The sequence below is a fragment of the Mandrillus leucophaeus genome, unplaced genomic scaffold (genome assembly GCF_000951045.1).
Source record: "Mandrillus leucophaeus isolate KB7577 unplaced genomic scaffold, Mleu.le_1.0 Scaffold974, whole genome shotgun sequence".
In the NCBI taxonomy this organism is placed as follows: Eukaryota; Metazoa; Chordata; class Mammalia; order Primates; family Cercopithecidae; genus Mandrillus; species Mandrillus leucophaeus.
This window is the reverse complement of record NW_012110630.1, coordinates 1,297,354-1,310,657: the sequence shown is the minus strand read 5'-3', so window position 1 is coordinate 1,310,657 and position 13,304 is coordinate 1,297,354. Positions and strand designations below refer to the sequence as shown.

The 13,304-nt window shown below is 36.2% G+C and overlaps 1 protein-coding gene across 2 annotated transcripts in view; it reads right to left on the bottom strand.

Annotated features, from left to right (window-relative positions):
* The window catches only part of MAP4K3 (mitogen-activated protein kinase kinase kinase kinase 3), a 135,279-nt gene that overhangs the window by 71,094 nt on the left and 50,881 nt on the right, over positions 1-13,304 (bottom strand). For both annotated transcript variants that reach the window (XM_011970802.1, XM_011970803.1), the window contains exons 6-11: positions 10,875-10,917; positions 9,296-9,368; positions 3,217-3,348; positions 2,976-3,038; positions 2,807-2,888; positions 2,595-2,705 (exon numbers count right to left, since the gene is read on the bottom strand). In XM_011970802.1, the coding sequence (XP_011826192.1) occupies positions 2,595-2,705; positions 2,807-2,888; positions 2,976-3,038; positions 3,217-3,348; positions 9,296-9,368; positions 10,875-10,917 (504 nt within the window). The remainder of the gene's footprint in view (positions 1-2,594; positions 2,706-2,806; positions 2,889-2,975; positions 3,039-3,216; positions 3,349-9,295; positions 9,369-10,874; positions 10,918-13,304) is intronic.

The following is a 13,304-nucleotide window of genomic DNA, read 5'->3' as shown; positions in this document are numbered from 1 at the left end:
TTTCACCATGTTAGCTAAGCTGGTCCCAAACTCCTGACCTCAGGTGATCCGCCTGCCTTGGTCTCCCAGAGTGCTGGGATTACAGGCATAAGCCACTGAGCCCACCCTTATTTTTAAGAGTATGCATACAATAGTTTTAGTTTCACAGTTTAAGTGCTAAAATACTTAGATACATTCATATTTTGAGTGACAACACTGCACTTAGCAATTATAATGACAAATTATTTGCAAATAAAAATGTTATGAATTTCTTACATCCTACCCCTGGAATAATTAAATTCCTTTATTTTACCTACTTACCATAGAGATTTATAACAATTTATAATTATAATACCAAAACAATGTCTGGATAAGAAAGATGAATTTCTTTCCCCGCTATTTGAGAAAGTTTTACAAGAATCTTCATTCCACAGATTGCTTCTCTATTTGGTTTATTATTTCTGTTCTTTGAATACATTTTTAAAAAGACATGACAGGTACATAGGGTGAGGTAAGACACAATCCTGTAGCATTTAGTGCACTGAAAAGGATATAGGCAGTCCTTGTTTTACAGTTCTGTTATGCACCAATTTCAGTTATCATAATTTAGTTAAGTAACACTAGTTCCCTACAACATGGTTCAAATAACAGTTACCACTGTATATTAATTGTAATTGCATAAAGTCTAAACTTTATGGGTGGCCTTTCAGTTCACAAATTACTATGTCAATAACAGATGCACATCATGATTAGAAAGAAAATTAGAAAGGAATATGACAGTTTGCCAAGGCATAGAAAAGATACTTGTTCTGTGTCACGGACAAATGATAAGAAGCAAACTACTCAACAAGCAGATTGCTAGATAAGTAAAAAAAAAAAAAATTAACAAAGAAATGAAACATGTTAATTCTCAATGATTCTAGTATTTATAGCACACCGTAAATAATAGTTTTACCATTTTTTCACATTTCCATAATTATAACTGACAGTAACAGAGTTTATGCTTTAACAAAAAATTTTAAAGGTCATGAAACAATTAAAATTTTTCCCACTGATTAGTAAGATTACTTTGCAGAATTTTAGCTTATGCAGCCATTTTTACAGTACCATACTACCATGCACATCAAGGACTGCCTTTATACTAAATAAGACTAGAGGAGTTTATAAAACTTGACTTTCTTAAAAATAAAATTAAGCAAATCAACACCAAAAAATTTCTTTAGGCCAGGTGCAGTGGCTCATGCCTGTAATCCCAGCATTTGGGAGGCCGAGATGCGCAGATCACAAGGTTAGGAGTTTGAGACTAGCCTGGCCAACATGGTGAAACTCCATCTCTACTAAAAATACAAAAATTAGCTGGGCGTGGTGGTATACTCTTGTAATCCCAGCTACTCAGAGGCTGAGGCAGGAGAATCGTTTGAACCCAGGAGGTGGAGGCTGCAGTGAGCTGAGAGTGTGCCACTGCATTCCAGCCTGGGCAATAGAGTAAGACTCGTCTCAAAAAAAACAAAAACAAAAACAAAACAAAAAAAACTTCTTTATAGTATAATTATAAGGTTAATTACACTTTACATTTCTTACATTTTTATGCTCCAAACTCCTTTCCAGACCTTTAAACAAAAGGACAAATAGCTTATCTATCAGAAGACAGCAATCTGGGACAATGGTGAATTGATAGAAAGGTTCTCTCTGACTTAAGACAATCTGTGACCATCTTTCTAAACACTTCACCTTCAGTCATCAACGAAATTTATAACATTTTAAAGGGCTTCCCATAAAGCCAGTAGAGTTAAAGGCTATCCACCTTCTGTTACAGACCCAATAACAGAATTCTGCCACGTCACATATACTGAATTTATCTTGATTGCCACAACTATTAGCAGTGCTAGGAATGTTACACATGCAAACAGAAGTGAAGCTTCCATTAATATCAATGCTTCTGTCATATTAGAATTATTTTATTAACAACTATACAGGCTCATTTTAAAACATTTCCATGGTGAATAACTGAGTTTTAGTCACCAGCAGTGAAGCCTATACTTCCTACTAACCTCTAATAATTCATGAAGCATTGTATAAGAATTTTTTTTTTAAAGATAGCAACGGGGTCTTTCTATGTTGTCCAGACAGGGTTCAAACTCCTGGCCTCAAGTAACCCTCTTGCTTCAGCCTCCCAAAGTGATGGGATTACAGACATTAGCCACCGTGCCAAACTGAGGATTCTTTTTGAGAAGCAAACTAAGGGGAAATTTTGAATATTCGAACGTCTTGTTTAGGCACTTCCCATTTGCTTTCCCTTTTACAGTGAATGATTTATTTGGCAACTTCATCGAAAATGGCTATTTTGAAATAACCACAATGATTTCAACAAGAGGATTAAATGATTTGCCTTTGCCATTTTCATACTATAGTCACCTATAAGTAGTGAGTAAGAAAAACCTAGCATTTGACTTTCCACGAAAGGCAAAGACAAAGAATTAATTGTTCCCTCAAGAGCTTTTTTAAACTAGTCCCCAAAATTAAAAAAAAAGGGATTTTGAGACATACGGACAGGCATACATATATACATACACACATACACGTTATATATGCCAGTTGGTACAAACAATTCTTACCTCAGGATCATCATCATCGAAATCATGGTAAGTGGAATGATCTGGATTATTTACTTTATCCAACAGCTCAATTGCCAAAGACCGTGTCAAATGTTGTGTTACAAAAGGATGCTATAAAAATTAAACACAAAGCAAAACACTTACTATAAATCTGATTGAATGACATTTTATCTTTTGAAAAATATATATATATTTCAGGGCAAAAATAATACCTGTAATAATTTTTCAGCAGTAGGTCTTTTTTTTGGATTTTTGGTAAGTGCCATTTTCACAAAATGATGAAAACTATTTGACCTAAGAAATTCAGAAAATTAGACTTTTACATTCCAATTCATTTTTTGCTCATCTTACCATAAAAGTAAATAACATAAAAATACTTACCACTTCATTTTATCCTTTAGTTTAGGAGGCTGAAAATTGCTTTTTGTCATTAGAAATAATGCCCTGAAAAATCAACAAATCATTACACAGCATTTTAATATTTCACATTTTAATCTATTACACAAATTCTATTACTATTTATTCCCCAAATAAGATAAAACAAGACTAAGAAAATTACTTGTTCACATACTAAGAGGAAAAAAACCTTAAGCATAGGATTCTTCAATGATGACGCACTGACCTCATTGGGTGTAAGTCAAACATAGGAGGCTGAAGCTCTGCAAGTTCTATGGCAGTGATTCCCACTGCCCAGAGATCACAGAGTTGATTGTAACCCCCCTTCCTCTCAACAGCTGCAACTTCTGGAGCCATCCTGAAATAAATATTCCAGAAAATAAAAACCTTCTGTTACATGTTTTCCTTTATACTCCCACCCAGAGGCACAAGGAATTATCACTATCTAAATTAAGGCCCATTTAGGCCTTGGTTTTTGAAAAAGAAATACGTAGTACTTAAAAGGTTCACCTTTTCCAAGTTCTTGACATCTCATAAGACCTTCCACTTCATTAGTAACTTGCTTTTGATTTTACAGGCTCATAGGTGGAAGGGACTTGCTTTGCCTCAGACGAGACTTTGGATTTGGACTTTTGGGTTAATGCCGGAATGAGTTAAGACTTTGGGGGACTGTTGGGAAGGCATGACTGGTTTTGACATGTGAAAAGGACATGAGATTTGGGAGGGGGCAGGGACAGAATGATATGGTTTGGCTCTGTGCCCCCACCCAAAATCTCACCTCAAACTGTAATCCCCATGTGTGCCGAGGGAGGGACCTGGTAGGAGGTGACTGGATCATTGGGTCAGTTTCCCCTATGCTTTTCTCATGATAGTGAGAGGGTTCTCACAAGGTCTGATGGTTTTAAAAGTGACAGTTTCCCCTGCGTGCTCTCTCCGGTCACCTTGTGAAGAAGGTGCCTGCTTCCCCTTTGCCTTATTCCATGATTACAAGTTTTCTGAGGCCTCCCCAGCCATGCAAAACCGTGAGTCAATTAAACCTTTGTTTACAAATGTTTTTAAAGAAGACCCTCCACTTCAGTCCCCTACTGGTGATTCCATTGTTACTTCCTTATACTAGCTACTAAAAAGGTTTATAAAACTGTACAATTTTCATAGAGTAACATGTCCAAAACTCATTCACGCTCCCAATCTCTCTGTACATGCAAAATTCAATAAATAATATTTGTAATAAACAATCTATAGCTCTACTTCCTTTTATCAAAAAACTGCAACCTGGCAATCTCCGTTTTTACTTCACCAAAACTATTCCTTTGGGCACCAAGAATCTTCATATTTAGTATTTAATTCATATTTACTAAAAACTTACTTGGCATTTTTTCCAGTTCTATTATAATAATGGAAAAGTTATAAAAATGAGTGTCTACTTTTAAAAAATGTATTTATTCGGAGGAAAGTTACCCAAATTCAGTAATTTTTTTGTTTCTCTTTACTTTGCTACAGTCTCATTCTAATTATACTTCCATGAATTTGAATTTGACTGATTTAAATTATTAATTTTCAAATATAAAACATTTCAAATCCTAAACAATATTTTAAAAAGCAATTAATTGAAATAAACATCTCAACTCTTCCATACTAAAGAGCAGTCTAGATAATCTTACAAATACACATTTATCTTCCTGGTATGATTTCAGGAAGGTCAAGTAAGTCAGTAAAGTTAAAAACAAAAAACCTTCTAACTTTCAAACCCCTGGTCTTGAAATCTTCTAAATCTGAAACAGATCTTATGAAAATTTAAATTACTGTAAGAAAAGTGAATTTCAAATTGTCAGTTATTACTTTTATGAAGACTAGATTCGAAGTAGCTGGTAGAAATGCCCTAGTGGAGTGGGAAATGCATACAAGTGATATGCTTTTAACTTGCCTTACTAGCTCACCACACTAGTTGATGCTCTCCCTTCCTCTATGAAAATACAAGGGAAATATTCCACTTAGTACATGTCTACTCCAGCCAGCTAAGTTGTGTGCTTATCACAGTCAACTGGGTTCATCTCTGAAACTGTTTATTCCAGTTACACTTGCTATTGTAAACACATAGTTATAACGAAGGTTTAAAAGTTAGTGAGCTAGCTGGGAGCAGTGGCTCACGCCTGTAATCCTAGCACTTCCGGAGGCCGAGGCAGGTGGATCATTTGAGCTCAGAGTTTGAGACCAGCCTGGGCAACATGGCAAAATCCCGTCTCTACCAAAAATGCAAAAATTAGCTGGGCGTGGTGGTACATGCCTGTGGTCCTAGCTACTTGGGAGGCTGAGGTGGGAGGATCGCTTGAGCCTGGGAGGCAGAGGTTGCAGTGAGCTGAGATCATACCACTGCACTCCAGCCTGGGTGACAGAGTGAGACCCTATCTCAAAAAACAAAAACAAAAACAAACACACAAGAATTAGTGAATACTTTAGAAAGACTTTGCTTTTAGAAAGGCAAACTTCTAAAGATGAGCCAAAAAAACTGGTACGTTACATAAGAACATGACAATGGCAGAAAACTGGGAAGGCTACAGCTTATATGATGCCATCTGTATGCCACTCAAGGAAAAGGCACAAATATAGAGACAGATATCAGATCGGGGTTCCCAGATGCTACGGATGGAAGGAGAGCATTTACTAAAAAGAGGCAAGATAAAAAATTCTTTGGATAGTGTCAATGTGTTCTGGTGGTTTCTTACCACCACAGCATACAAGTTTCTCAACATTCATACTACTGTATGAATTTGTACAACTGTATATCTAATAAGGGTAAATTTATACCTCAATAAACCTGACTAAGAAATGTAGTTGATGCATTGGGCTGTGTGTGGTTTGCATTACTAAAATGGAACTCTAGTAAGTGATCTACTCAAAGAACAGGCCTTGATTCTATACCAGACTGTTGAATAAATGTACATATGTGTCTTAAATTGAAATAAAACGTTTAAGGTACATATCTGTTAATTTTGAGAACTGTCATTTCAAGCAGACTTCTTCGAACAACTGAATAACTGCCGACCTAATCACTTGGGAAGAGAGAGGTTCTAAATTCTTAGATTTTAGGTAGGAAAGATACAATACCAGAAAGACACATACAGGGAGAGTGTTCCCAAAATTAACTTTACCTAATTCACAATTTCACATGTTCCCAAGATATTTCCCACATTATTGTAAGAGTAATGATATAAATTTTTAACCTCTGAAACTGGAGTTGGAAATGTCACCATTAACATTCAGTGAATGAATACTGTAAAGAATCAAGTCAGATCCTGAAGATTTAATGAGAGATGTTTACAATAAAACTGAGAAGATAGTGTACTTAAAAATGACAGCAATTCAAGCCCTCACTCCACTCAACCCAAAACAATAATGAGAAGAACAAAGAGAAATATACACACATACCATCTTAGAAAAGTCCAGCAGACATATTTTACCTAAAACCATAACACGCAGACGAAAAATAGAAGAATAGTAAATGATGTAGCAAACAGGAGGCAGGGCAAACCCAAGCAGGTGCCAAGGAAAAGAACAACAACTAGCAGCCAACGAGCCTCAAACATCCTGGAAATGTTGACAAGTTAGGTTTAAAAAGTAGCAATAGTGGGGTTGAGGCTGGGCTGGAAACAGGAGTATTAGAAAGTGTCAACAGTCAGTCCCTGGCATTCCTACTCTTATCCATTAAGCCCCAGTAACTATTCCCTCCCGATTCCCATTGGATAAGGACCAAGATGAAGAAGAGAGACTGCAGACTCAAGAGACACCAGGCACCAAGGAGTGAAGAGGTTAAAGGGAGAGGACATGATTAAGTAGAAGTACGTATATAGAACAATGAATACCTCTGCTTCCTTCACTTGACCAGTTCTAGAACACTAACAACCAGGTTTACACCTGACTTCCCACACAGAGTTATGAACCAGTTTTCAGTGCTGTGCTCTTCAAAGTGAACCAAAATATAAGGATTAGTAGACATTTGAGGGAAGTCTCCATCATGAAAATACAAATGTAAAGAGTTGAGGAACTCTTATAAGTAGAGCAAAAAAGATTTTTTTGTTCTTAGAGAAAATAGAAGAAAATTAACAGATTAATTTAAGTGGTCCAAGATACAACCAATGAGTTCCATACAGAGCAGGAAAAAGTATAGCAAAGAAATTATCAAAGAAGTAATACAAGAGTACTTCCCAAAATTGAAAAGACATGAGTCTGGATTATAAAGCACAAATGCCAAGTACAATGAATAAAAGTAAAAACAATCAAAACACAAATATATTTTGAGGTATATAACTATGGAATATCAAAACACCAGGAATGATTCTGGGGTGGGGGGGGTTACATTCAAAAGATCACGTATCATAATGGCATCACACCATGGGCACCACAGAAGACACTAGAGTGCAATACTTCAAAAACCTTATCCTAGAATTCCCACCAAAATTATCAATTATGTACAAGGATACACATGCAAAATCTCAAAAATGTTACTCCCCATGCACCCTTTCTCAGAAAGATATTAGTATGTGTGTCACACACAAAGGAAGGAGTACATCATGAAAGAAGAAGACCTAGAATCCAAGAAAGGAACGCTAAGCTGAAGATGAAAAACAGCCAGAGCAGAGCTAGGCAAAAGAGCTAGAGAATTAAAGAGTCCAGACTGGAACAGGAGGGAAGATGACTCCAGGAAGGATTATTCTAGGTAAAAAAACAAAAACAAAAACAAAGCAACATCAACCAGACAAAAATCAGCACTGACAGATAATGTGATAGACTTTATGGTATAGAAAATTATACAGAGGCATCGTACAAAACTGTAAAATGTGGGAAGGTATGGAAGTGTTAATCAGGGATTTAAAAACAGAAACAAGAAACTAAGTAAATTAAAAAAGAAATTACTAAAATCAGGAAAAACTTTTTTCAGGAAAGTATTGTTAACTGACTCAGCAAAGTACACTAGAAAGATAAGATGACTGTAAGATGAATGAAGAGAGCTAAGATCTTCAACTATCATAACACGGTATCTGTAAATGAATAATGCTAGAGATGGCAGAAGTTACAAGAGTTTTTCTCATATGCCTTTTTAGCATTATTTGACTTTTAAAATATATATTGATAAAAAGATAAATCATGAAAATGAGGCCGGGCGCGGTGGCTCAAGCCTGTAATCCCAGCACTTTGGGAGGCCGAGACGGGCAGATCACGAGGTCAGGAGATCGAGACCATCCTGGCTAACACGGTGAAACCCCGTCTCTACTAAAAAATACAAAAAACTAGCCGGGCGAGGTGGCGGGTGCCTGTAGTTTCAGCTACTCGGGAGGCTGAGGCAGGAGAATGGGGTAAACCCGGGAGGCGGAGCTTGCAGTGAGCTGAGATCCGGCCACTGCACTCCAGCCTGGGCGACAGAGCAAGACTCTGTCTCAAAAAAAAAAAAAAAGAAAAGAAAAGAAAATGGCATATACGTCATATTCTAAACATAAAAAAATTAGTAGTAGCAATTAGTGCTATATGACTACTGATAGGTCAGACGAAGAGGGCATCAGGGGAGTGGTTGCACATAAACTGAAAGCAAGGATTCCAGGGTGTTGTTACTTCAAAGTAATGGTACGAACAAAAAAAGCTCTATACCAATCCACCATTATAATCATACTGCTTAATATCACATCTAGCACATAGAAAGTGGCCAAAAACTATTCTGTAAATAAATACACGAGTAGGATAGTTTTTACACTATGATCAGTATCTAACAGACAAACATGGCTAGAAACGAAGGTCCATGGAGAAGACTAGTGGGAGTTAAGGCTAATGAAGCAGACAGAGGCCAGACCACAGAAGACTCAACTGTCAAGAAATCTGCATTTGATCCTATAGGCAACCAAGACATGCCAAAAAGTTTTTAGCAAAGAGGTACTTAAATAATGTAATGTTGAAAGATTAATCACAATATGGACTGGAAATGCGGGTGAAGAAAGATATAAAAACACCTGTGAAAATACACAAGAAATGTAAGGAAAAAGAGTCAGGATTTTCCAGCAAGGCTAGAACTAATATTAAGGTTCCTGAAAGCCATATCAATCATTAAAGCCTTTTCTGCTTAATGGAAAATAACATGGTAGCTTATTTTCTGGCCATGTAATCCACCCGTAAGTGTACATGCCTAAATTACTTTGCCGGTTGATGACTTTTTCCTTAATCTGTCTTAGTCTGAAAAATTTTGACCAGTCTATTTTTTAGAAATGGTATATCCATTAATGATAGAACAAAATATTAAATATCAATTAAAATACAATTACCAATATGGTGTGCCAATGAAAGACTTCCGTTTGGCAATTGTAGCTGTTATCTGTGCAGATACTCCAAAATCAGCTATTAAAAAAAATGAGAAACATTTAGGAAACTGACAGACAATAAAATTGTTTAAGGCAACATAAGAAGAAACTTTTAAAAGTTATTTTTATTAAGTTAATTTCACAGCAATACGGGATATTCTCAAACATCACATTACAAATTTTAACTTTAATGGACTAGCATTAAAATATCACAAAGTAGTGAATACATATCACAGCCAAATAGATTCCCGTATATTCCCATATAAATGAAGTAACAAAGGTCAAGATCAAATAATTTTGATGAGAAAGTTATAGCTGAGAGAATGTAAATTGCCAGACTTATTAATATTGTAATTTCTAATTCTCAGGACTAGAAATCCAAGGAATATCACTGGAAGGGATCTTTAAGAGACATTATATTCCATTCACTTTCTCCATACCCGTGAATGACATCAGATAAACCAGTAAGTCTACTTGTAGCTTGAAAAGACATCCAATCAGAATATCCCCAAACTTAAGAATACATTTAGTGCCAATATCAGTCCCTATCAGGAGATTATTTTTATGTATGATTTGTTACTATTCTTTAAGATAAATATTTGGAGATCTAATATTTTCTATTTTACCAATGATGACTTCTAAATCCTTCTCAAGTAAGATATAAATAGTATGTCTTTGAGTGAGGCACATAACACTGGCACAAAATATTAAACTGCTGATAAAAACTGAACTAAAAAGAACAGGACGTATCTTTTCTGCTTTTCCCATACTTAGAAGCCACGTAGGAAATTTTTATTACGTTATTTCTAGATACATGTTCTTAAATCTGATTAATCTCACAGGTTATAGTCCAAAATAGTTGTATCTATATTTTTATAAAATACTTCTTTTTAATTTGGGTTTATCTAATAGACATCATTTAAAATAACTGGTATTTGTTATTAACTATTTCATTTAATACTAACAAATATGACTTTGTTCATAAAACTATAATGAACATTTGTTCTGTCTTAAACTTGCAAAATAAGTCATTATTTAGGTTTTGAACTCTATTTTAATTGAAAATTTAACAACCTAAAGTTATAAAATAAGTTACTGTTTGAAATAAAGCAACATTCAGCATCTAAATTACATTCTTAAATAAGTAATGCTGTTTTTTATTTTAAAAGCTTTATGTAAAGAATAAAGTGTTTTTGGAGTTACTGATTTTTTTATATTTGTCTTCTTTTTTGGTTACAAGGTAATTCTGTACAGATTTCTTACTATTATAGAAGTCCCATTCCTGGGTTTAGGGGTGAAAGACTTCAGAAGGCTATTCTTTCACAGTATCTTTACAACAAATCTGTCTCATGTGAAGGACAGACTTTATCCCTGTTTAAGGGAAGTGGATACAGAGAGGCGACGGCACGGCAACGAGATTTCCATCTAAAAATACATAGATGCCGTCTTAGGAGAGGGAAAACCTGGTCCTACAAAGGAAAACATAAACTTCACTACATTTTAGAATAGAGTTGTGCATGTGACAAAATTCCAATTTACTTACCCAATTTCACATGACCATTATCCGTTAACAGAATGTTAGCTCCCTTTAAAGTAACAATATTTTAGTTAAAGTAGGAAATAGATATTTTATCAGACAGCACATATATATACTAAATATACATATTTAAAATAATCACAGCCTTAGACCTAGAAATACTTAAAGTGTGCTTAATTAAAATGTTACATCATCAGAGTCACGGGTAAATCTACTGTCCACTTTTTAGGCAATTTGACTATCCTTATTAAATGTTCTGCCTTGCAAAAAAGCTGCTACTAACATAGTATGAATGTTAATATAAAAGTGATATATGTTTTCATCAAAATGTTATTTCCTCGTTGATCAAACACTATTACTACACTAAAATGTAACCTTACAAAGCATTTTCAACTGTTTACATTACACTTTAAACTTGATTATTCTTTCCTGCATTTTTGTGTGTGGTTTTCTTTTTCTTTTTTTTTTTTAAGAACCTCCCTTTCTAGGAACTCACCATCAATTGAACAGGGTTGGTATATGAGACTGTACCTTAGTACACGCTGCTTAGTACATGAGGTTGTCTACCCTAATGTGCCTTGCCAAGCGCTTAGGCCCATCCAGTAAATAAACAACTAGCCATAGGCCCACACAATTAAAATGTCACTCGTCTGCACGATTTGGCTGCATTTTAGCCACTTTCGCTTCTTGACCTAAGCTCAAAGAAGATAATGATGACTTCATCTTCAATACGCTCAAAGCTTTTGGAAGAGGTAGAAATACTATATCCCAAAGGTATTGTGGACTCTTTGGTCCAAGGTGCCATCAATCATGTAAGTATGGGTTTGGTGGAAAAAATACTGGGAATCCTCCTACTCTCAACCAATGTGAGGAAGAAACAGTAGAAGACTAGTTCAGGAGAGAGGGCATTGGGGAGAAAGAAAAAGGCTCCCAAACTCCAAATGTCACCAGTGAAGCTGAGCTGCACCCACCCACTGATACTACTGTAGCTCTACGGAATAGTGGGGGAAGAAGAAAAAGGAAAGAGACTAGGAGCAGGGATTTCAACTTGATCTAGTCCCTAGCCATCTAAGACTTCTGTCAGAGGCTTCAGTTTGGCCTTTCTCCAGCTCAGACTAACTTTCTTAAGTTATAGCTTATATCATGTCACTTGTACATCATGGCCTTCCTCTCTTCCCTCCCTTCCCTCCCTGAGAGGCCACTAGTAGTCAGGTGCTATTTTAAGCTCTGGGGTTACAGTAATACGTAAGTTTCAGTTCCCATGGAGTTTACATCCAAGTAGGGGAAAAAAACTAAAAATAAATATATATTTATCACCTATCTATGAATGAATGAACCAACAAATGATTCAAAGTTAGGCAGAGATAATTACTCTGAAGACAGGGCAGGGAAGGCCTCTCCAAAGGCAGTAATACATGAGCAGAGATCTGGGTGAAGTAAGCGTACAGAGCCACGCCAAACTCTGGGAGAAAACTATTTCAGGAAAGGAGGAGGAAATTTGAAGACCTGGGGCTAGAATGAGCTCAACATATTCCAAGATTGGCAAGTTTAGTGTGGCTGGAAAAGAATGAGTAAAACAGAGACAAGTGGAGTGTAAGATGAGGTCACAGGGAAATGCATGGGTCAGATCACGGTATAACCTTGTAGGTCATGGTAAAGGCATCTGAACTTTATACTGAGTATTATGGGAAACGAATGGTGGTTTATAAGCAGGAGAGTGACAAGATATGGTTGAAAAGGTCCCTTTGGTCGCCAAGTGGAAAAGTGACTACAAAACTACTAAGAACGGGAGCATTGAGACCACTCAGAAGGCTATTACAGAAGACCACATGATATAGTATTATGGTGGCTTAGACAGGAGTAGAAATGGTGGTGATGGCTCAAATCAACCCAATTAGGCCCACACTCTGAAGTCTAGCACACAAGTCCTTGCATAATGGAACACCAAACTACCCAACCAGTCCCATCTCTAATTAGTCTCACACACTCTCTTCTCTTCAATAATATAGTACAGTTTTTATGTTCTCTGAAATGGCCCACACTTTCTAACTTCTGTACCTGCTCACATTGTTTTCTCTGCTTGAAATGTACTCCAACTTCCATTTCTGACAAAAATCTATCAATCCTCCCAGATCATCTACATGCCAATGACACAGAACCTTTCTTGAGCTACTCATCTTCCTGTGAGCTCTTCTACCTTTGAACTCCAAAAGCTCTTTGGTTATGTCTTTTAAGTGGCTTACAAAAAAAATACCTTCAAACGAGGGATCTCAGCAGGTTATCTGTGAGTCCACTGAAATTTCATGGAAAATTTGAAGACGTGCACGTAAGGGCATTTTCTCAGAAGACAGTTCATGGTTTATCATCAGAGACCCAGAGAGCAATAAGATTTGCCCCAGCCTCTATCCTCAAAAAAGGTTAAAAATCTTTATGTTA